Consider the following 21,865-nt stretch of genomic DNA (forward strand, 5'->3'; position numbering starts at 1 on the left):
GCCTGTGCCAGGTCTTCACCACCCTCACAGGGAAGAAATTCTTCCTAATATTTAATCTAAATCCACTATCTTTGTTATATTCACTTCAAATGAAGACAGATGTTTTCAGTAATTGGCATCTGTGATGTCTTGTCCAATACACAGCATTTTCTTCATTTAATTTAACCAGTTGTTATTCCAAGAGGAGGAGAAATTCAGCCTTTCTGAAGCTTTGCTTCAGGCTGAATGAGCTAAAAAATCTTTGTCTCTCCTTCTAGGGCAAGTGCTCCAGCCCTGGTGGTCTAAATTAAGCTTTTCTTAGTGTTCAGCATTTCAAATACTCACTGGAATTGACACTCATTCTCAGTGTGTTTTCTCTTGTAGGATACTGTGTATGAGCCAGAGTTTTTCCAAAACACCATCATCTGTGAAATGCCAAACAATGATCTCAACAAATTCAAGGGTTACATGTAAGTACTTGTTACCCATAAATATATTTTGGATCTGTATTTTGATATTGCTCTTGGAGGAATGGGATGGAAGTAATTTTGAGGAAAAGGTGTCCAAGATCTAATACACAAGAGTTTCATCTTATTAGAAAGGTAGAAAAAGCAAACATGCATGCAAAATGTTATTGAACCAGTGCACTAGACTAGCATAAAAATGTAGGGTATTTTGTTTTGGTTTGGGTTTTTTTGCCTTTCTTCATTGAATAATTCTGGCACAGGCATAACAGCAAATTCAGCAGACTTAACCCCATTTATGAATTATAAGGCAAATTTCTACATCATGGCTCATGTCTTAAATTTCTCTTAGCCTCTAGCATAAAGCAGCTTCTCCCAAGGATCTCTTCAGCCTATTGCCACAGCAGAGAATTGTCCAAAATACCTTGCCCCAGACCAAATGCATGCCCCATTATTAAGCAAATAATTTAATTGCATGAATTGCCTGGCCTCTGAATCCTCCATGTGAGATTTTAACCTTTCCACTGCTTGGATAAGACTTCAGTCCTCCCTTGAGTGAGAAGAAAGGGAACAGAGAGGATACACCAAAGTCAGTGAAGCAGGAGTCAAATTCCGGAGTCAGGCTCCAGATGAAGGAGAAAAATCCTTTTGTAATGTGTAGGGATGGACTGTACTACACTAAAAATTCCTGCAAACTGTGGAAAAAAGACATGGGAGGTTGGAGTGTTCAACTTAATAAATCATTGAGTAAAAATGTGTGTTGAGGATCCTTTGCTCTGAGAGGGAAAAAAGAGATCTCTGTTCCTGGGGATGCAGTATGAACAGAGAAAAGAGAAATGAACTTTTGCTTTTGAACAGTTCATTCTTAAAGTAAATACTCCATGAGTTTAACATGGCCCATAAACACAGTTTGGGAGAGCTGTGGAAATGGGAGGAGTTTGTGGAAAGTAAAGCCACGAGAGAATTGGTTTTTTCTTCTTGTGGAGAAGTCCCTATGGCCTGACAAGGGGAAACTCCTTTCCCTGGAGTGAACTGAAAAAGATTATTTAAATTGGCAACTGACTGAAGAGTTTCTGTATGATGCTGTGAAGAAAGTGTGGGAGAGGGAAGGAGTGGTGGTCTGAAGCTTTTATCCTGAATTTATTATTACTTTATGTTGATAATTAAGATTTTCTTTGTACCCTTTAAGTTTTTATGCCTGCCTTGCTTTTGCTCCTAATCTTATCTCCCAGCAGAAAATGAGTATATTGAAATGGGCAAATCTAAACTACCACACTAATTGGTGTTTCTGCCTGGTTTCAGACTGACACCAAGACAGCTCCTCAGCCTGAAGACCTTTGGGGGCTGACAGAGTGACAGAGGCTCTTGCAGGTGTAGATGTATTCATCTGAACATCTGCTCATCTTTCTAAACTAAATTTGTTTGTAAGAAGTTGCAATATTATTCTTGTTTTCCTTTATAAGATATTGAATCTGCCAGATGAGGTTCCAAGTGAAAGCCAAACTTGTTCTGTGTTGGCATCATGACACACACTGTGCAATTGGTTTTTAACAGAAAGACTCAGACTTCTCTAACTTTTTGCTGGAATATTCCTTGAATCTGAGGAAAATAAAAGCAAAATAGGGACTACAAATTACTTTATTTCAACTTGAATCAGATGTCCACACAAAAATTTTCTTTAACACTTCATTAGAACAGAAAAATTAATTGCTCTGTTTGATTCTATTTCTTCTAGGGTGCAGCCAAACCATGAACAGGTAGGTTTCAACATTGAAAACCTCTTGCTTCGTGGATGTACAATCAGAAACACTGAGGTGGCAGTAGGAATTGTTGTATATGCAGGTAAGACATACTTTTTATTTAGGTAAACTGAAAGTTTCCCTATAAATATCTTTAAAAAAAAATGTTTTAAAAATAATAATACATAATACATAATTTGACATATTGCTTTGAAAACTGGTAGTGCACAGAAAAAGTACATAACTCTTTTTAAGTGAAGGTGTTACTTACCCATTTCCAAAGCCAGCAAGTCTTGCACTTGGGCTTTGGCAAGTGACAGTATCCTTGTGCATGTCAAATATCTTGTAAAAATATTCAGACAAGTGAATTGCTCAGGTGTATTTAACCCTCAGCTCTGGCTATGCTACTAATTCCATCTGTCATAAAATCTACTCAGCTGCCCTAAGGGAGGTCTCACTGGCTCCTCAGGGCAGAAACTGCAGCAGCTGAAGATCTAATTGGAAAAAAAAAAATGTCATCCCTGAATCTCATTCATCCTTCAGTCTGTGCCAGTGCCAGCACACAGGAGGCTGCAGGCAGCAGCTGGATGTGGCAGAACAGGCAGCAGCAGGGGAGGTTTGTGCTGATATAAGCTTGGTGTGTCTGTGCAGCCTGAAATTCATGCAGTGTTGGTGCCCAGGTGAAATGCAGCAGTGCCAGTTCAGCAGTGGGTCAATTCATCTGTTTCTCAGCATCTTTTCCCTTTGGAGTGTTACCAGTGCTTACTCAGTAAGCAGGATTTATCCTTGGATTTGCTAGCTGTGCCCTCTTTGGCATCAGGTAGGGTATATCAGCTCCCCTCTTCTTTGTAGATTAAATAAAAGTCAGTTCAAACACAACAAAACACAGCAATTAATCCCATTAGGTATTATTATCTTTCCAGCAGAGTTATGTTAACTGTTTTATGTCTCATCAGCAGCAAGGGGTTCAGGATTGAGCCACCCAAGAGAAAAGAGTCATTTATCTTAGATTAACCTCCACAGCTCAGAACAATTTACCTGCCAGCAGACTGTTTCTCTAGTACACAACCAGACTCTAAATGTCTGCAGCTCTGACATGTTTCCAAGGTGGCTTTGCAGGTTTTTCATTGCTTGTCTCTGTGAACACCACGTGCAAGGGTGGTGCCCACCAGGCAGAGGAGAGCCAGAGCCAAACTCAGCAGCCTTTTTTTCAGAGTAGCTACTGTATAAAAATCTTAGTAAGGATCATTCATGAGATAATTGAAGTAATTTATCTTCCTTTCTTCTACTGCAGTTCCTAATTTTCTTCTGTTTAGCTCAGGTTTCCCAGTATGTTCCCTCAATCACTGGCACAGATCCTACTGTGGATCTCCATTTATGTTGCCTAAGCTGCCAGGTTGGAGTTTTAAAGTTATTCCCAAGCCATGGTGGTTTTCATATGAGTAGGTCTTCAAATCAATTTCCTACAGAGCTTTTATTGTTAATGTCAGCATAAAAGTGGGCTTGCTTTTTTTTTTTTCCCTAAAATTAGACTGGTTCAGCCAGTATCAGCTTCATTTCTGGGGTTCTTTTACATTGATTATACTCTGGCTTTTAATCATGGTCTGTGACCTTTACTGATCAAGATCAGTCACACAATAAGATAGCACACTTTCCATTTTTATGGCTCTATTACTCCTCAAGCTTTCCTCTAATGGAAGCCTTTGTGAGGAGTACAGTCAGCTCTTAGTGAGATTGCTTGGTCTGTTCAGTTCTCATCTGACCCATGGCTACCCAAATTGTTCTACACAAAGCAATAGCACTAAAACACAAAAACCTCATTACAGAGTGACAGCCAATATCGTTTTCTCATTGTGATTGGCACAGCATTAGGAATTATATGCTTTTCATATGCTAAAGTACCCAAAAGAAGTCTTAGATGAGCCCATGAGCATCTAGAAATAGAGAGACAAGGTACCACTGGGGAGGTAGGTGAGGTGCTGTGTTTCACAGCATAGGAAAGTGTGAGGATTAGAGGAGAAAAAAGCAGTTTATTCCTCATATTTCTGATTTTCTGTCCTTACAAGGTGATAACTGTGTTTCAAAAGTGTCCTTTTCCTGATGATCACCTGAAGTGGGAAGGAATGGTAGAACTGACATTTGGAAAGAAGCTCATGACAATTTCTTCCTGAAATAAATCCATCAACACATCCTTTGGGGTTTTTCTGGGAGGTATTAGAGGGCTTTGGCTCGTTTTAATTTCAGTACAAAGCACTCCATTATGCCTGACTCAAAGGAAAAGTGAGGATAAGGTTCACACAGCTGCTGGAGGAGCAGCAGTGCTTTCCCCTTCAGTGCAGCTTGGTGTTGGGATTTTGTTCACCAAAGGGAAGGCTTAGGGCTTGTTCCCAGCTCTGCCTGTATGGGAGTGAACACATTTCCTGCTCAACAAGCTGTGCACTGAACACCTAAGTGGAACAAGAGGGTTTGTGTGAGTTGAAAAGGCAGGAGCACTGGTAGTATAAACTGGTCCTATTGACACAGCTCTAGGTTGTGTAAATAATTTTATATTTGTTGGAATAGTAAGCCAGGAGTCCCAGCTCTTGAGTGAATGTCCTGAACAGAAGGCTGGAGAGTAATTTTCTCTCTAGCTCTCTTCTGAATTAGTAACTGCTGATGTAAAGCTGGGATTAATCCAGCAGGTGTGATTGAACTGCACCTAACTTCCAGTTTTTGGGTTAAATCACTTCCCAAGAGAAAGCTAAAAGGCAGCTTGGAAAACAGTCCTTGTCACACACATCATGCACATACAAATGAAAATTAAATACAAGTCTGCTGGGTCTGTATTTTCAGGGAAAAGGACTGCAGAAATAAACATAAAATATACCATTCAACATAGCAACAGATGGTGTCCAGATATCCCAGTTGTGGAGCCACAGTTTAGATAACATTAATAGAATTGAAAAAGTAATTTCTGCTTCTTGACTTCTTGCAGCACTCCTATTTTTTCATTATTAATTTAGCACACAATTCTAACTCACTAAGTTTAAGGATTGAGTTTTGGTTTTTTTTTTATTTCTCATCCTACTGTTTTGTCAGCACTTTATGACCAAATAGTGAAAAGCTAAATGTTATTGGTTTTCACTGACTAGTTAAATTTTATTTAATATGCAAAATTTATCTAGTGGCTTTTGAATTGCTGATGAAAAATATTCAAATGTAGATTTCAGGAATCTGTATAGCACCTAAACAATTTGTTCATAAAATGCAAAAATATAAATACTATTGTTAGTTTTCTTTTACTTCTCATGGATATTTGGCTTATGATAATTTATGTAAACCTTCTGATCCTACTAAACCTGCTGTGATTGGGACAGCTGAAACCTGTGATATAATGGAGATTTTTGGTAAGCCTCAATATTTAGACTCTGATGTAGTCAAATAGGAAGATAGGAGTTCTGAATGTCAACATCAGTCATCCTGCTCTCATTTGGGGAGGGATACTTTTTAAAAAACCCAACCAAAATATAGAATGTTACCCAGAGATGATGCTGGTTTGTGATTTGAAGGTCACGAGACGAAGGCCATGCTCAACAACAGCGGCTCCCGCTACAAGCGCAGCAGGATGGAGCAGAGAATGAACAGGGACATCTTCATTTGTGTGGGACTCCTGCTGGCCATGTGCCTTGTTGGAGCTGTAGGTATGAAGCACTGGCAAAAATCTTTATTCCTAAATGGTGGCTGAGGTTGGTTACGGCTGTGAGTGAGATCTGCAGCTGGATGCTCTTGGGGTCTTCCCAATAGGGGAGTTAAAATGGCAATCTGAGCCATGCAGAGACAGCATGGCTATAAATGTTTCAGATAAGATTCATCCCCACCATGAGACAGTGCATGTAAAGCAAGAGAAAGCCATCCTGTGACTGCATTGTAGGAATTGATAATTGTCAGCTTAGAGCTTTGCTTCCTGAGGGGGTGTTTGTTCCTTGTGCATAAAAACAAAAGTAAAATGATTTTGCTTTACTTTCATTTCAGTAGCATCTTCCTCTAATATGTTTGGGAGTGATAATAAACAAAGACATGCAATTTAGAGCCCATGAGCTGCTCATAACTAATGCATTCAGTTTGCATCCTCCCTGGCTGCCTTCCTTCTCAAAAGCCCCTTTACCTCGGGCTGCACAATGGAATAATTGCTTACATTGGAATAGCCTGCATTTTTCTGAGGTCCTTGCAGGTGAGCACATGTGAGTTAGTGTAATTTAGTAACTGGTTTTTGTTAACTGACTGGAGTTTACTGGATTGGTAATCTCAAAAAGATTATTTTCACTGCATGTAAGCACTGCTTGCCTTCCAGCTCTGTCTGCAACCTGTCCCAGGCAGGCCAGAATTAACAGCATCTCATAACTTGGAGCAAAGGACCAAATTTGGAGTCTACTGACTTTTGAATGGGGCAATGCTGTAAAGAGATAACAGGGGCTCCCAGGAGCCCCTTTCTCTTCTAATGGATTTTGTTTCAGTGACAGCTTGCTTAGTGCCACTGCTCCCAGTGACAGTCAAGTGGAGTTTTCCTGAGCCTGTCCTGGAGTTTTTTTTGTGTGATGTGGCACACCAGTCAGTCATCATGTGTGATACCAGGGGAAGTAAGCACCCTCCAAAGCTGATGAATAACTGAACTGACTTGCTCACCACTTTGGCATTACTGCTTCATGTTGCAGTGGGCCATTTTGGCATCAAAATGGGATTTCAGTTTCACAACTGAGCTCTGTCTGAGGGAGAGATTTTATTTTCCTTGTTCCCTGGCTGCTGTCATGTGGATTTAGAGACTTGCCTTGTCTGGTGTGTAGGGGCTCTGGAGTAATGAAGTCCTTCAATTTAAGGTTAAAAAAAGTCTCAGAGGAAAAAAAAAATCAGCATTTAAAAATAATTTATCTGCTCAGGTTAAAAAAATAATTCACAGTCTAAGTGAAACATGTAGAAGAGTAAAAAGTCCAATTTTTTTCATCCATCCAAAATGTCCAGAGGCTCTAGCATGCTCTTGCAGCCTTGTCATGCTCATTCAGCCTTGTCTGAATGTAGGTTGTAGGAAAAAGCATCACTGGTGGATCAGTTATCAGGATTGTTCTTGCACACAGTGATAAATTGGGGTAAGAATTGTAGAGCAGAGTTGGCCAGGTTCAGATGTGACTCTGCTCTGAAGCAGCCAAAGAGCATTGCTGAAAGAATTTGAATATTTTTGGCAGCATTTCAGTAGGCAGATGCTGCAGAACAATTGCTTGGTTAACTGGTGCTAATGGAAGTTTTATTTGAGCTGGATATGTGAAGTGGACTGATAGAGGTTTTTGGCATCTGGACAAATGATGCAGTGAGGGGAAACCAAGTTGTTTGCCTCTATGGGAAGCTTTTGCTCCTTGACAAAAGTTTATTTCAATAAAGACAATATGGAAAGTGGTAAAAAAATCGTTATGGGATGAACTGGAATAGAGGCTTTGTTGTAGCAGTGTGATGGTATCTACTGGTATTTAAAACACTGAGGAAGAAGCAGTTTGAGATTATTTAATTGAAGGAATATAAGGATGAGTTGCCCAGACTGAAATTAGGGGGTTTGCCAACTCTTAAAAAAAATAGATTGAAATCAAGAAAGATCAGGGAGAATAAGAAATATTTTAGTTTGTCTATATATAAATGTTCTAAGGTTTTTTTCTGTGAGAGGAAAGATTCTTCAGCTCTGAGGATTTTTATGGGTAGGTGATAGAATCTTCCAGTGGGGAAACGCAGAATGAGAAAAGATCTGTGCAGAGCTAAGAGGCATGGGAAGCACCTGATGAAGCAGAGGTGAATGAAAATACCCCTGAAAACTTATTTCTTACTAGCATATCAATTATGTGCATGTACCACAGAGCTCTGCAGGTACTTGGCATCCTCCAAAACATTTGCAGCATTGTTTTGGAGATGCTCTCTCTGTGTTACAGCAGAGCTTTTCAGAGAACATTTCAGGAGCTTTGTCACTCACTTCACTGCTCAGCTGGTTCCAATCTTGTCTCTCATTCCTGCAGGCCATGGCATCTGGACAGGAAACTTTCAGGAGCATCCACCTTATGATGTCCCAGACAGTAATGGCAATTTTGTCTCTCCAGTTCTTGCTGGTTTCTACATGTTCCTGACAATGATAATCCTGTTGCAGGTAAAAGACAAAAACCTCTCTGTTACCTCCAAGGAAGAAGCTGCTCAAAACTGAGTATAATCACTAATGAACAATTAATATCCACTAGCAGCTGTGCAGTGCCTTCTTAATCCTATTTGAGGATATTGCCAGGAGTGTTTCAAGTCATCCAAGTGTGAAATAATGTTGTTTTGGTTTTTTTCTTTCTAAGTGCAGATTTTTTTCTTGCTATTGAAACCCCACAAGGATATAGATAGGAAACACACATTTAATAACTTTAACTCAGAATAATAGCAGATGCAATAAAGAAGATATTTACATCCAAATGTCAACTTTTTTTTTTTTTTTCTGCCTGTATCCAGAATTCCAAAATAAGAAAGCCACTTAACATCTCAGAAAAACAAAATTGGCCAGTTTTCCAGTGGGGAATAATAACTAGATATGGTTCATCTGGTATAGGAAAGAGACTAAATTAGAAGTAGGATGCTTGTATATGTGAATGTGATTAAGCCTAATTGGGAAAGAATTAGTGAGAAAAAAAATTACATTTAATTTTCAGGTTTCTTGATGTCAGTGCTGAGATTTAAATGGATAAAATTTCTTTAAGATGCACAAAATCTGACTATAACTTTCAGAGCTGCTCAGAGATTCCTTGGGGGGTTATTCTTCATTACTGAAACAGAATATTTGTGCATCTTAAAATGGGAAATTCTTCCTTGCCCATTCTTATTTCAGGGCAAGGAAACTTGTGGGTGGGAAGTGTTGTATGCAAAGTAATTGTTTGTGAGACTTTTCTGCACTAAGGGTTGGTCTGTGCTAGTCCATCCTTTCAGAGCTTCAGTGGGGCAAGAGCAAGCATGATCCTATGTTCAGAAAATGTGCTTTGTAAGGGCAGCCTCAGAAAGACCCACTTTTGAATTTAGCACTCTAGGAATTTAGTCTTCAGTGTGCCACCTTTTATCCCTGTTTCTCCATTGCTACTGTGTGCAGGATTTTTTTTTTCACCCCTCAGTTATTATTCATCAGTCCTACAATATGTCTCTAGGAAGAACTGTTTCTTTGGAAATCATCAGTATACCTGTGCCAGGACATTTCTGGTAGAAAGCTGAGAAATTTGTCTCACCCCTCACGAGAATTTAAATTCTCTTTCAGATTTTAATCCCCATATCTCTTTATGTGTCAATTGAGTTGGTCAAGCTGGGCCAAGTCTTCTTAATTCACAATGACATTGACCTGTATGATGAGGAAGCAGATCTGCCCATCCAGTGCCGTGCCCTCACTATTACTGAGGACCTTGGACAAATCCAGTACATCTTCTCAGACAAAACTGGGACACTAACAGAAAACAAAATGGTTTTCCGACGCTGTACTGTCGATGGAATTGAGTTTTCCCACCAGGAAAATGGTGAGAGACACTTTTTTATACTTCCTTTTTTTTTGCCTGAACCATTAAATATCATTAATTTAAATATTAATTAATTAATATATTAATAATTAATACTAAAAATTAATAATATTAATATTTAAATTAATACCTAAACATGCTGCACTCTCTGATTTGAATGTAGAGTTTTGTAGAATGGTCACTATTTTGTGAGGGGCTGCTGTTACAGAGATTAACAAAAGTGAAGGCATTTTTTAAATTATTAGAAGTTAGATGGGAAAGTTTTTCCAGATCCCTCTGCAGGCACCTCCAGGATTTGCCCTGCTTTCAAAGAGCTCACAGAGAGAACATTTTATCTTTAATTTCTAAATAAACACCAGAAATCCTTTTATAAGCTCACAAACTGATATTAGTTAATATTTAAACTCAATGGGTCCAAAAGTTAGTTATTTCTGTGGATATGTAAATGTAGACTTCTGTGTGATATGAAAAATACAGATATTCTTTTCCTGGAGTGGATCCTGGCTGCAGTCCAGACCTGAAGGATCTTGGTGCTCTGAATTCATGGTGTTGACTCAGGCCCCATCTCCATCATCACTTTTGTGCTCTGTGTAGTGGAAAGGATCCTGTTAAGCTGGGAAGCAGCTGCCAAAAAGATGTTTGTATTCTGTGACTGAAAACATTGCCAAATTTGTGAATTACCATAATTCACTCTCCTGTTCCAACTGCAAAAAAGCAGCTAAAGAGACAAAACATTAAGGGAAGCCTATAAAGTGAAAACACTTTTATTTTCTTGTAATAATTCCCAGAAACTGCTGTGGACAGCGAAATTTTTCTGGTGGTGGCTTTTGAAACGCTTTGGTTTTGTCTTAATTTGTTTCAGTTTTTTTAACTGATGAAGGAATTCCTCCCAGTTAAAAATAAAACACAATAAAATCCAGCTAAGTTTTCTCTTTTCTTTCACAGACAGGCGGCTGAAAACGCAGAAGGAGCTGGATGTGGAGAAGGAGGAGTTGACCAAAGCTCACCATTGGACTCTCCGTGCCATGGGGTTTGGGGGAGCAGGCGGGGGCCAGCGCGGGGCCCGGGCGCTGCGCCGGTGGCAGAGCGAGCGGGCGCAGCCGCGGGGGCACCGCAGGAGCAGGTCGGGGTTCAAGGACACCTGCCAGTCCCACGTGGCGTTCAGCAGCCCCATGGTGAGCCCCAGCCAGCCCTGACACCCCTCAGCCCTGTGTGGTGGTGGAAAGCCAGCAGCTGGAGAGGGGGAATGCGGGAGACTCCTGGATTTTTTGTATTAGGGTGGACGCGTGGAACAAGACTCAGACGCTCTGTAAATGCTAAAAGCTGCAGTTGCAGGTTATTATAAGAGAGTCTGCAAGGAGCTGCCCGGCACAGCCGCGTGCAGATTAAAGAGATAAAAGGGGGGAAAGAAAGAGAGAAGAGGGAGGGTAGAGAGAGAGAGTAAAGAAGGTAAAGAGGGAAGAGAAGAGGAAAAGAAAAGAGAGGAGAAAAGAGAGGAAGAGGAGGAGAAGAGAAAAGGAGCAATGGGATAAAAGGGTATTGGGGTAATGGAAGAGGGAGAGGAGAGGAGAAGTGGGAGAAGAGCAAGGAGTAAAGATAAGAAGAGAAAGAGGAAAAGAAAAGAGAGCGACTTCCCGTTTGTAACACAATAAATTTACTTCCTTCATGACTATTCTAATTCCCTAAGAACCAATCCAATACAAAATACTAATTCTATAGGAATTACACACAGCCTATAGGAATTCTTACATTAGCATAGCATGTGACATTCTAAACTCTAAGATCTAATCTTTGGGTGTTGGCTAGTCTTTTGTGTCTTTTGGCCTTGCCCTCTGGCCAAAAGCATTGTTTAATTAAGAGTGGATTAGCTTCATCCAGCCATCCTATTGTGTTTATAGTAATTCAGTAACTAGGGTTTTCCTGTTCTACCTTCCCCAACAATTCCCAGAATCTGAGCATTCATATTTGCGAGATTCCTCAGTTTCATCTTCTCCAACAGGGGAGCCCAAGCCTTGCTGGATTACCAAAATATGAGTATTGGTCTAATACCGACACTCAACTGTGATGGACAGAGGAGTCTCTAAGTATTTAAAGTTTGAAAGTGAATGTTTATTCAGCATAATACACACTGCAAAATCACAGGTGATCACAGAGTCTATTTCTTAGCAAAGGATTCAAACAAATACATATTATAATAACAGCCCCTCCCATCCCCTCTTCCTGTGGTAATTAACTTGAATAGCTATTAAGCATTGATTGACTTCTTAAATTAAGTCTGAGCTCGTTTTTGTATGGAGGGGTCTTAAAAGGAGGAAGTAAGGCTAGTCTTCCTCACCTTAAACTCTTGACCTTTTCTATTACTGACAATACAAATGATTTCTGGGATAGTCCAATTTTCCAAAGAATGGGTTTCTGGTTGCATTGTCTATGTTCTTTTGGATCTGCTCACTAGTTTGGTTTTTTCCCATTGTAAGCACAGGTGAGCAAACATAAAATGACAGGCAATCAATTATTTAAGTTTCAGACAACTACTCCCTTTTAACTTCTAACTTTAATTATTTTCAGCAAGATAACTAAAATACTAATTTTCTAAGATCAGTGTTTCACTGGAGTTAAGAGAGGGAAGGGGGAGACAAAGAATCAGAGTCCTCAACTGGAGCAGGCAGGCTGCAATCAGGGAAGAGCAGAATCTGTTGCAGTTTAGGTCTGGAACTTCCCAAAGTTGCACACAGCCTAATTAAATCAGACTGTTCTGCTCTTCTTGAATTTTTTTTACAGACATTTCAGACAAGGCTTTTGTGAATGCTAAAAGAAGGGTCATACACTTTCAAAATTAGAATACCAATTAAAATTAAAGGCCGGGAAAACCCATCCAAATCTTGATTAAAAAAAAAGAAATTCTAATAAATGCAGAATTCTCAGAATTTTATTTGCTGCAGCTCTTATAAGATCCTACTTACCTCATTCAGTTCTGCTGTCATGTAGTAAGTACCACTCAGATCTCCTGCTGTTCTTGGAATATGGGAGTTCTGTAAGTTTCCAGCCCAAACCTCATGAGTTGCTGAGAGCATCTCTGTGGATTCTTGAGCACTTCTGAGAACTTCTTATAGGTCATGCTATTGGAGGATGATAAAGAAATTTCTTGCCAATATATTTTCCAATTACATTATTTTTCTGCCAGGCCTTTTCATTTTCTTCTATAAATAAACTTTTTTTTTTTTTTTAATTCACTGTAAAGCAGTATCTGAGGAACTAGTATCAAATGCCTCTTTGGTAGAGGAAGAATAAACTGCTGTTATGGAAATAAACAGCCTTAGCTTCTCATAGATGTCACTCTATCTAGATAAGTTGTTTTAACACCCTAGTGAACACCCTGTTTTAACACCTTGTGAAGTTGTTGTAAAAATAGAGACATTTAGATATTGCACAGTGCTTGTCCTGTATGACCATTAAATGAAACATAGTAGGATCCTTCTTTGCCACCAGAGCCACTTCCCTATTAATAAAATGGGAATAATAAATGGTTTGGTGTCTGCTGCTCCAGCACTTTGGAACTTACATCATCTGGTGCATTTTTACTCTGCTACAAATCTGCAGCACCCTGAGCACTCCTGGTACACAGAGTGTGCTTGTAGACCTGTGTGTATGTCAGCAGACAGAGGTTTGTGAGAAAAATCCATCTTACAACAATTTAATATGATAGAGAGAGTACATTTCCTTCCAGATTTAATAGTTCCAATAACTAGTGCCTTGCTATTAGAAATATTTAATGACAATTTTCATTGTCCCATGGTCATCAGGTTTTCATGCCATCAAGTAGAAGAAATGCTATCAACTTAATGAGGAAACTTTAAAACTGAATGGCACAATAGCCATTTTATATCAGCATTTTCACTAAGAAAATCGTTAATATTAAAAAGGTGGCAAATTTAAGTGATCATCATCATTAGTGCTGTTCTATTCAGTTTTCTTTTTTGCTTGGTTAAGTATGTTCAGGCTAAAAATTCAGGTCAGTGCTGTTTTCACTTAATCTGAAAGAAGATAAGAAATATTTTCTGATAAATATCGATTTTTTAATTTTGTTTTTAAAACCTGTCTCTGAGGCCACAATTAGCCTGACAATCTTTGATTTTTCCAGAGGAAGCTTTTGAGTTCAGAAAGTGAAATGCCCAGTAGTGCATTGCTCTTTTTGACATGAACTTGCAGCAGACATTGAGGATATCAATGAAAAAGAGATAGGAGAGGCTGAGATACACATTAAATAATTTGGTGTTTGTGATGTTTATTCTACTTGTGGCAATGGATGAAGAAATTTGATGAAAAATTGTGCAAGGTTTTGATGGGATTCTAATCTTTCATGTTTCAAATTTAAAAGAATTCCCAGCATAACTATTTGAGATACCTGTTTGGACAGTTTTATCTGCACATATGTGTTCTTCATTGGAATTGTCCTGTTAAGCTGTTTGGGATTGTTCTATGTACAGAGTAAAGTATTGGCAGAGTCCCATCACCCACAGAACTACTGCAGGGCAATATTGTGAAATGCTTTCTTAAAAGCTGCAACTTTAACTGATCCTTTTTAGGAGACCTGAGAAAATGACTAAAAAATGAGGCTTTTCCTCAGCACATTTTTGTTTGTTAAAGGACTGCATCAATACTACAAACATGTCAAGTAAGAACTCATTACAATACTGAGCCAGAAGAACCAGAGCTTTGTGCAGCAGGAAAAGTGCAATGCTTTGTTCCAGCTTTGGATTTCAGCTGACCTGCAAAATGAGCAGTAGATTTATTTGCAGTTATTAGGATTATTTAAGAACTGCTTGTTACTTTAGCATGCAGGAGATGGAATTTAGCATTCAGCACAGGATAGACAAAAAGGTGCTTGGGTGACTTCTGTTGCATGTTTGGAACTTGGGAAAACTGTGCCAGGTTGAATGAGGTGAGGGTAATAGCTAAGATGAACTAGAAAGCCACCAAATAACTTGGGCAGTTCCTTAAAGAAGGCATGCAAAACTGTTGGCTCATGGGAAGACATTTTTTAAATTTGGAATTCCTTGTTAAATATGGCCCTGAATTTAACCCACACCAGATTCTACTAACATAAAATTTCTATTAAAAGTAATACTCCCATAGCTCTACATCCAGTCAAATTGTAGGGAAGTGGCATTGCTAAGTAGTTTGTCTTGCAAATTTAGGTTAGATTAGAAAGAGAGTGGTAGTAAAATTACAGAAACATTTCAGGAACAAGTATTTATTTATTTATTTATTTATTTATTTATTTATTTATTTATTGCAAAAACTGAAGAAGAAAAGTTTGAGAGCACTTTTCTTTCTCAGTACAAAATGAAACTGCTCTGGGAACAAAAAGTGGCACTACTGTAACTAAACCATAAGCACAAAATATTCTGTGTTGAAATGACTATCAGCTTCCACACTGAGCTGGGAGACTCCAAGTATACACTCTTCTGGAATTCAGGAGTCAGCAGTTTCAAAGTTAATAGATTTTTCTGATTTTTAGTAGATCTCAAAAGTAATAAAATTCTGAGATCTTCCTCCTATTGGAGATGCATTTTCTAATTATGCAGTTGCAGCTTTTTGAAAGGTGTCTTTTTTCCTAGATGTTAAGTACAAAATGCATTTTCTAGGTATAGATTCAAGAAGTGTATGAAGTTGCCAGTTATTCCTTGAGGACAGTGGTGAATGAAAATAATCCTCACTGAGTAATTTCTGTTCCAGGAGAAGGATGTGACTCCTGACAGCAGGCTGCTGAGAAGAGTGCGGGAGGCTGCCCTCCAGAATGAAAGCTTCTCTCCTTTTATACCAGAGAAGACTTCCACATCCTTTACTGACTTTTTTCTTGCCCTTGCCGTTTGCAATACAGTTCTGGTTTCCACAGCTACTGAGCCAAGACAGAGGGTAATCTAACTTTAAATACGTGAGGAAAATGGGTTGTGCTGCCATTTAACAATGTAGAATAGTGTCCAGTGAGAACTGAAGTGGTGAAAAATGGTTTGTTTGGGAGTTGTCCTCTAGTTCCTTTACATTTTCTGTAATATCTACTGCTTCCCTGCCTGTGTATCCCTTCCTAGCTTGTCTTTTTGTTTATGAATAGCTAAGGTGACCACAGGATCTTTACTTTTTCTTTTAGATTTTGTATTATATATGCTATAAGAAGCTGTTGAACACACTGGGTTTTCTCTGATCTGCCAGGCAATTGACAGAACTACAAGGGCTTCATTACATCTTTGTTTCAGAAGTAGAGATCCAAATCACCATCAAATTTGGATGCCATCTCACATATGACTTCTATTGAATCCTCCCACCACAGTTAAATGACAGGAGAGGGGAAAAGTGGAAGTTTCAGTTATTATTGCTGTCATTTAGATGTAGAAAAGTAGAGTGAGGTTTTGAGAAGGCTGTTGAAGTTCGCACTTATTTATTTTTAACATTCATTTATTTCATATTTCTAGGTCACAATCCCACCACCAATAAAACCTTCGGGAATCACTCTGGAGAAAATTCATCAGATATTTCAAAGGCTAAAATTAGCAAGCCTTAGTCAATCTTTTTCATCATCTCAGTCTAGTTCACAGCTTGGTGCCAGCTTCAGTGCAAAGAGCCCTGAGGAGCCTCTTGCTGTGCTGGAGAGCGGTGACGATGAAACCAGCTGCTCTGCCAGCAGTGGAGGCCAGGAGCTGCAGGACCAGGGCAGCACAGATCTTGGAGCTGCTTCCTTGGATGAAGTTTTCAGGTCTGCAGCCAGCAGGTCTGTGCCAGCAGAGCTTTGTTACGAGGCTGAGAGCCCGGATGAGGCAGCTCTGGTCTACGCTGCCCGCGCCTACGGCTTCGTGCTGGTGTCCCGGACCCCTGAACAGGTCACTGTGCAGCTGCCCCAGGGCTCACTCCTGACCTTGGACATCCTCTGCACCCTGGGCTTTGACTCAGTCAGGAAAAGGATGTCTGTGGTGGTCAGGCACCCTTTGACCAAGGAGATTGTTGTCTACACGAAAGGCGCTGACTCTGTAATAATGGACCTGTTGGACAGCTCCCCCAAAGGTAACCAGCCAGGGAGCTATTTCTTAAAGTTTGCAGTACCCTTTTCTGCATTAAATATTATATCTAGGTATTAGAAGTATTAAAAATATAAGTTTTGTCTAGTATTATCCTTGAAGATAAGAGCTGAGGTATTTATTTAACCTCAGAAGTGCTTAGAATATGGAACAGGATAATTAAAATTCACTGATAATACTAACCCATGTGGGTTGTGTACTCTTCAATAATACTGTCATAAGGGCCTGACCATTGTTTTTCAGGTTGTCAGCAAGAGTGCTATAGTATTAAAACTTAAATTACTTAAAAAATTTAAAGTATAAAACAAAAGCACAAGTAATGTTATCTTAAAGGAAACAAGACTTTTAGCAAGATTTCAACTTCTGCACAGGCAACACTTTTGAGCTTTTAAAGAACTTGATATTATAATGGAATTCACTTTTCTTTAATGCCCACTCTTTTTTAATCTCTTAGGCTATTAGATTGAGAATTATGGGTGGTTAAAATATGGAATCTTTTCCTTGTGTTTCACACAGGTGACATTAGCTCAGAGAGGAGACTGAAAAGAATAAGAGAGAGAACACAGAAGCATCTGGACTACTATGCCCGTGATGGGCTGAGAACTCTGTGCATAGCTAAGAAGGTGGGACAGCACCAGCTTCTCTACATGTCCATAGAATTACTAGAAAAATACAGTGATATGATCCTGCTTCAGGCAACCAGCCAGATATATAGCCCATCTTTTTGTCCCTCTGCTTGCCTTGTCTGGAGTCTTTTTTTGCTTTTTCCTCAATGTGACCAAATGATGGATTTTTAGTCAGTCTCAAAACATTTATTTCTGGTTTCTGTGCAGTAACTCTAGCTGACCTACTCTACAATGCTTCCAAGCAAGAAACAGAGTCTGCAGAGCAGCCAACCTTCTTCTCTTTTGCTTGGCATTCAGCTTTCAAAAATCTTGCTCTCAGCCTGAGTCAGTGTCATACTTTCATACAGAAGTTGTCAGTGTGCAACAAATAGATCATATTCAAGCTCTGGAGTAATGTAGATCAGCCCTTAGAAACTGTGTGCTCTCAGCCAAGCAAGAGTTGTGTGAGCAGGAGTTTGCATCATATTTGAGTCTCAGCTGTTGGTCACTTGTACAAACTATTTGTTCTTGCAGTTTTCTCTTGGATAAGTCCGTGTTATTTTAAAGATGACCGTTCTTTACCAGTTTGGATAGGAGTTAAGTCTCTGTGATCCAGAATGTTGGCATTCCTCTCTTATTTAAATTTCAAATAAGCACTGTTTAAACTGTGTTATGCAGGTCTTGAATGAAGATGACTTTCAAAAATGGGCCAATTTCCGTCGGGAGGCAGAAGCTGCGATTGACAACAGAGAGGAGCTGTTAATAGAGACAGCACAGCATCTGGAGACCAAATTCACCCTGCTGGGTAGCTAAAAATAAGAATTGTCATTGCATGAAGTATCATTTCATCTCCTGTGATAGTCTTGGCAATAAGACAGACAACAGCTTATAGTAATTTATATCTAAAATACTTCCTCTGTGGTTTGGAAATCTCCAAGCTAGGGAGATGAAATCCAACGACAGTGTTTATACAAACTCTCACACATTTTGGGCAGCAGTAACTTTGAAAAAGTGTACTGAAACTATTGTGTGCCCCAAGCAAAGAACATGCACATCAGCTGTAACTGTGGCTCAGCTGCCACAGTAGATAATGAACTTCCCACAATTCAACTGTGCATCCCTATCCTTAGATAAACCCATAAGTATTATAAATTTACTTCAATTTTGAGTGTGGATTCCGATGGAATTTTGGTAATTGGACTGTATTATAAAATCCAGTGACTTAAACATGAAGACATTTTGCTGCTGAGTTCCTGCTGCTGTTGCATTGTTGTGCAAGCTTTGTGCACTTTGTTAAAAGATGTTTAGTGTTAAAACTTACATTGACTGACATTTCTGCATCATGCATCACCATCATATCTAACAACATCATTCTGTTAAATTATGGAGCACTTCAGTGCTTTCTGTTCTATTTTGTTTCCAAACATTTTGCTCCTTATGACTTTGATTTTTAGAGTTGTCTCAGTCTCATTTTTCTTTGACTACAATTTGTGCCCATACTTTGTTGAATTTCTGCAAGCAATAGCTTGCATTATGGCTTCTCATAATCTCTGCAGTGATTTAAAAAATTAAAGTAAAAATGGTAAATGCCATAAGCAGACCACATAAGAGGTAATGTAGATCTTGTCAGAATCTGTTACCTTTGCTAATTACTAAGGCTCTGTGTGCTTTCACATTTTTAATTATTTTAATTTTTAAAAAGTGTTCCCTTAGCCTAAATCAATATTTTTAATGTACCACAGTTACAGCATCTTCAAACTGACCTCTAGTGGAAGGGATAAGGAGAATTGTAACATTCAGATGGTGATCTCCCAACATCATCAGGATGAGTGTTGGCATCTGCTTCTAAGTTTGTGCATGTTCAAAAAGAAAATGTACTGTACTGCTTCTTCTGCCTTTGATGGCTGAAGAATCTGACTTGACAATAGGGACAGCATTCATTTAAACAGTCAAAGTTCATCTTTTCTGGTTGCTTTGATGGGACCTAATGCAGCATTTTTAAAATGCATATGGTGTGATTCCTCTGCCAGCACATTGTCATTTTGGATCATTAGGAAGAAATTAAATGCATTGTTCTTGCAAAGAGAAAAACGAAGAGACAGAACTTGATTGTTGACACATTCAGACCTTAATCCAAATGCAAATCATGTGCCTGCATGTTTATTTGTTGGACAAAAGCTTGGTTCAACTCTCAATAAGTTCAGCACCATGTTTGGAAAGCAAAGAACTTTTTTTAAACAAGAAAATAGCAACTTGATTTCCAAGAGAAAGGAAATTATGTCTCTTCTTTTCCAGGAGCAACAGCGATTGAAGATCGCCTGCAGGATGGAGTCCCTGACACTATTGTGTCCCTCAGAGAAGCTGGGATAAAAATCTGGGTGTTGACAGGAGACAAACAGGAGACAGCAGTTAACATTGCATACTCCTGCAAGCTTCTGAACCAGAGGGACACTGTCTTCACCATCAACACTGAAAATAAGGTGAGTAAAGAAAGACAAAATGCACAGAATTTGCTATCTCACCCTTTCTTTGTGTCTTGCCATTTGGCATTCCTTTGCTTTAGACATCACTCAACAAAGAACAGCCAAAACACCCCAAACAGTATTAGGCCAGAAACTCTATAGACAACACATAACAGGATGAATTGAAATATAAGACACTAAAGTGAGTTTCATTAAATTAGAATGTGCTGACTTTTCCAAATCAGAATATTGCTTTTAAAAATTACCTGAATTGCTAGGTATTACCTGAATTAGTATATTTAGGAAAAAATGAATATGCAGTTTAAGTCCCTAATTCCTTAATAACATAGATATTTGGATTTCCACCTTGCAGTGGAAATTTCAGTTTAACCCTAAGTGGTATCTGTTTGAAGACATTTGGAAAGTGCTGAATAAGTCAGCCAAGAAAAGGTATGAAGGTGTGGATTTAAGTAAATTCAGAATTTTCTAATTTCATGTTCCCTAGTAGGATTAGCCTTAATCAGAAATTTATTAACAGAATATTTAATCCAGTATATCTTTGTTTAAGCAGGGGCCAGTTAAAAACAGAGTCATTTTCTTGACATTCCATGATGGCAAACACAGTTGCTGATGTGTTCAAAAATTCTCTATTTCCATGGGCAACAAGAAGGCAAAGGAAACATAGTCCAAAATAAGGATAATCACTTCTAGGGCAGGTCTGTCAGTTCTTGTGAGTCACTAAAACACAGTGAGCAATCTGTAGTGCAGTCATGGCTCTTCCTGATGTCTGAACAGAAGAGAGGAAATAGAGCCCTAACTTCCAAAGAGAGAAATGTCATTGTGGATGGTGAAAGTAAAAGGCTTAAGACAAGCCAACTTGGCTTTTGGTGGATGTGGATCAATATAAGCAAGCTACCAGGAAAATCATGCCCTAATGTCAGAAAGTGAATTAGCACAGCCTCACAGCTCATCCCTTCAGCATCTGGGTGGGACAGGTTGCCTGGTGGATGGATTATGGGGATACCATGTCCAGGCACCATGGTTAAACCAGATCCATTTGCTAAGGAAGGTCAGCCCAGACATTTCTAAAAAAGTCCCAAATGCCACTTTGCCCTTTTTGCATTTTCTTGCTGGTGCCTCTTCCTTCCCATGGAGACCTGGAAGGTGCCTTCAGAGCAGCTGCTGCTCCCTGCTCGTTTCTTTGCAGCATCACTGGTGGCAGGAACAAGAGGCACAGTGAGTTCAGCCCTTCCAGGGGCTGGCACTGGGCTGTGGAGGGCAGGCAGGGCTTCCTTGTGTGACCAGCTGAGTCACTCATCTGGGTTAGCTCAGGTTTTATCCCCAGGGAACCAGGGTTACCAATACCAGCTTGCTTTTCTCAATAAAGCTATTGTGAGGGTTAAGTAAATACTGTTAAAATACTGTTTTCCTTATGGTAGGCAATTGCATGGAGTAGTGAGATGGTCTCCTTTGTCTGCTTTTGTCTGCAGCTAGTAACTCTCCAAACCAGAAAAAAATCCTATGCAAATATCTTTCTCTTTTAATGTCATGGAAATAGAGAAACACACAAAGATGACGTGGAATCTGGCACAAAAAAACATTCCAATGTGTAATTTCATCTCTGCTTTACCAGAAAGCAGAATGAATACATTTGGGATGGAAATTAGAAGATGGTTCCTGCCAGAGCAGAGATGGCACAGGCAGGACCACCCTGGCTCCTGGAGATGCAGAGCAGCCCCTGTGGCCCTGGATCCAGGCTCAGAAACAACCTGCAAACACATGGGGACCTGTGGGGATCCCCATGGCTCAGGGACACTGGAGTTTCTCTACAATAAGACTTAATTCCCTCACTTTCAAAATTAAACCAGAGACAAACTTCTGAGAGAGGCTCCCAATATCAGCAGTGAGGAACACAACACATACAAAGCATTTAACTTGGCAACTTTGCCAAACTTATGTCTTGAAGTGGGATCAGTGTAAGGGGTTCTCCTTACCCCTGAGCCCA

General features: G+C 39.4%; 1 protein-coding gene across 1 annotated transcript in view; it reads left to right on the forward strand.

Annotated features, from left to right (window-relative positions):
• The window catches only part of ATP10B (ATPase phospholipid transporting 10B (putative)), a 46,056-nt gene that overhangs the window by 14,126 nt on the left and 10,065 nt on the right, over window positions 1–21,865 (forward strand). The window contains exons 3-13 of the mRNA XM_056502418.1: window positions 364–449; window positions 2,179–2,285; window positions 5,731–5,862; window positions 8,212–8,339; window positions 9,471–9,723; window positions 10,669–10,898; window positions 15,460–15,639; window positions 16,194–16,779; window positions 17,310–17,416; window positions 18,077–18,203; window positions 19,694–19,878. Coding sequence (XP_056358393.1) covers window positions 364–449; window positions 2,179–2,285; window positions 5,731–5,862; window positions 8,212–8,339; window positions 9,471–9,723; window positions 10,669–10,898; window positions 15,460–15,639; window positions 16,194–16,779; window positions 17,310–17,416; window positions 18,077–18,203; window positions 19,694–19,878 — 2,121 coding nt within the window. The remainder of the gene's footprint in view (window positions 1–363; window positions 450–2,178; window positions 2,286–5,730; window positions 5,863–8,211; window positions 8,340–9,470; window positions 9,724–10,668; window positions 10,899–15,459; window positions 15,640–16,193; window positions 16,780–17,309; window positions 17,417–18,076; window positions 18,204–19,693; window positions 19,879–21,865) is intronic.

The sequence above is a fragment of the Oenanthe melanoleuca genome, chromosome 13 (assembly GCF_029582105.1).
Source record: "Oenanthe melanoleuca isolate GR-GAL-2019-014 chromosome 13, OMel1.0, whole genome shotgun sequence".
NCBI lineage: Eukaryota > Metazoa > Chordata > Aves > Passeriformes > Muscicapidae > Oenanthe > Oenanthe melanoleuca.